Source organism: Vollenhovia emeryi, unplaced genomic scaffold (assembly GCF_000949405.1).
Source record: "Vollenhovia emeryi isolate VEMERY1.0 unplaced genomic scaffold, V.emery_V1.0 DF945729.1, whole genome shotgun sequence".
NCBI lineage: Eukaryota > Metazoa > Arthropoda > Insecta > Hymenoptera > Formicidae > Vollenhovia > Vollenhovia emeryi.
This window is the reverse complement of record NW_011960637.1, coordinates 1-2,097: the sequence shown is the minus strand read 5'-3', so window position 1 is coordinate 2,097 and position 2,097 is coordinate 1. Positions and strand designations below refer to the sequence as shown.

At 47.8% G+C, this 2,097-nt stretch overlaps 1 protein-coding gene across 1 annotated transcript; it reads left to right on the top strand.

Moving 5' to 3' along the window:
* Window positions 1-8: 8 nt before the first annotated feature.
* On the top strand, window positions 9-744 carry LOC105560825. Its single transcript, XM_012010278.1, has 2 exons — window positions 9-77; window positions 108-744. The coding sequence occupies exon 2, from the start codon at window positions 115-117 to the stop codon at window positions 466-468; it is 354 nt and encodes a 117-aa protein (XP_011865668.1). The 5' UTR covers window positions 9-77; window positions 108-114; the 3' UTR covers window positions 469-744.
* The last annotated feature ends 1,353 nt before the right edge of the window (window positions 745-2,097 follow it).

The window sequence follows — 2,097 nt, the reverse complement described above, 5'->3', positions numbered from 1 at the left end:
ACGGGAAAGATTCCCCCCCCTTGTCTGAAGACCTGGAGGAGGACATCTTGGAGGGACGTCACCTTCGTCGTCGTCGCCGTCGTCGTCGTCGTCGGGATGGTCGTCGTCGTCGTGATGTTCGCCAAAGGATATCGTCATTATGGGGACAATGATTACGCGGAGCTGTTAGGCAAGAGTTCGGCACGGGAAGGAGTCATCCTGGAGCCGGTGGGGGAGAGCCTGATTAACTCTGCCCAGGAAATCCGGTTGGGTGCTATCCCGAAGGGGGAAGGGACAGGAGTCCCATTCTCGCCTGGTCGAAGAACTAGCTGTTCCCCCTCTGATTGTCGGGACGACAATCTGAAGAGGAGGGGGGCAGTGTTACGCCCGCTAATATTGGACGCCCAGTATCTGGCGATTTGGCGAATTCCCTCTATGATGTTCAAGTTGCCTGGTTACGGTGGTGTTTTGTTGTCAACACGTTTGTAAATGAGAGAGAGAGTTTGGCCCCTGCCTGGTGCAGACGTTCGAGGGCCGTTCTTTCTGTGTAATAAAGATCTCCTTTTTTCCTTCCTCACACGGCTCTATTTCAATTACGCGAGCGCGCACGCGAGTACGCGAGTGCGCGAGTGTGCGAGTGCGCGAGGTGTTGTGCGGACGGCGGAGCCGGACGTAACAATATATATTCTTTTCTCTAACCTAACAAGATTTTTATTGCAGCACGTACGACCAAATATTGGCCGACGCTATGGCCAAAGCGGAGATGAACAATAATAAAAAAGCATCTCCGCCCGGTCGCGCGGTGCTGCAATTATTGCAGTCGCCACAGCCACCGCCACCGTCGCCGCCACCGGGGCCTCCGCCGCCGCCACCGGGGCCTCTGCCGCCGCCACCGGGGTCGAAGGAGTCGAAGGAAAACAATCTGCCGCCGTCGTCTTCGACGACTGATAGACAGCGTAAGTCTGAAATTCGCGTAAACTACACGACGGTCTCGCTGTGCGCGGTTCTAGCTGCGCTTATACTTGATACGAGACTATCGTGTTTCATTACTATATACTAACTAAAAATTCTTTGTTACATTACAGCAAGGTGGTATCGAGCTGGGCGCGGGCGGAATGCGGATCGCGGCGGTAGCCACAATCGTGGCCGTGGCCGTGGCCGTGGCTTTGCTATGAAATATGGCAACATATATTTCTATTGAGGAGGCTCGATAAAAGTGGAGGAGGGAACCCCCCCCTCACACACACGCGCCCGCGCGCGCGCGCGCGTATATATATTATATATTTTATAGTATACAATAGTACTCTGCTTCACAAGCGGTACAATTTATTGTTATCACATTACGAGAGGGGGCTGTATTAACAGCCACCGCTGTGAATAATGATTTTAGTTTTGTCTAATTTTTATTTTTGCAAATTGTACCGCTTGTGAAACAAAGAGTACTATCGCAACATCCACCGCTGTTAAGTTTATTTTTATTTTATTTTCATATTTAAATTTAGTGTATTTTCATATTTAAATAGTACTCTTTGCTTCACAAGCGGTACAATTACTACTATTATATTACGAGAGGAGGCTGTATTAGCGGCAACGGCTGTGAATAATTAATTTTTAGTTTTGTTTAATTTTTATTTTTCCAAATTGTACTGCTTGTGAAACAAAGAGTACTATCACAACATCCACCGCTGTTAATTTTATCTACATACGTAATGATGTCAACAAATTGCGCCAAATACAGGGTGCGGCAGCATAACTTCCTTTTTTAAAATGTGCGCCATTTAGTCGGTTGATGCCGTAGCGGAGCACTAGTGGTCTCGTTCGAGAGGCGGGACTATAAAGTTTTGTCCCGACACAATTCAGTCGCCATCATGTGTTGGAACAGTGAGGAGCGTGCGTTTGCCGTTGAGGCCTACTTTTCGAGCGGATGTTCTGTGATCGCAACCCAGCGCGCCTTTCGGAATCGCTTTAATTTAGCCCCGTTGGCCTCTGTCCCGGACCGGAAATCAATTGTTACGTGGGTCACTACACTGAGAAAAAAATTTACTTAAATCAAGAAAATATATTTCTTTGAATTTAGTTTCCTAAATTTAAAGAAATATTTGTAGATTCAAGAAAACG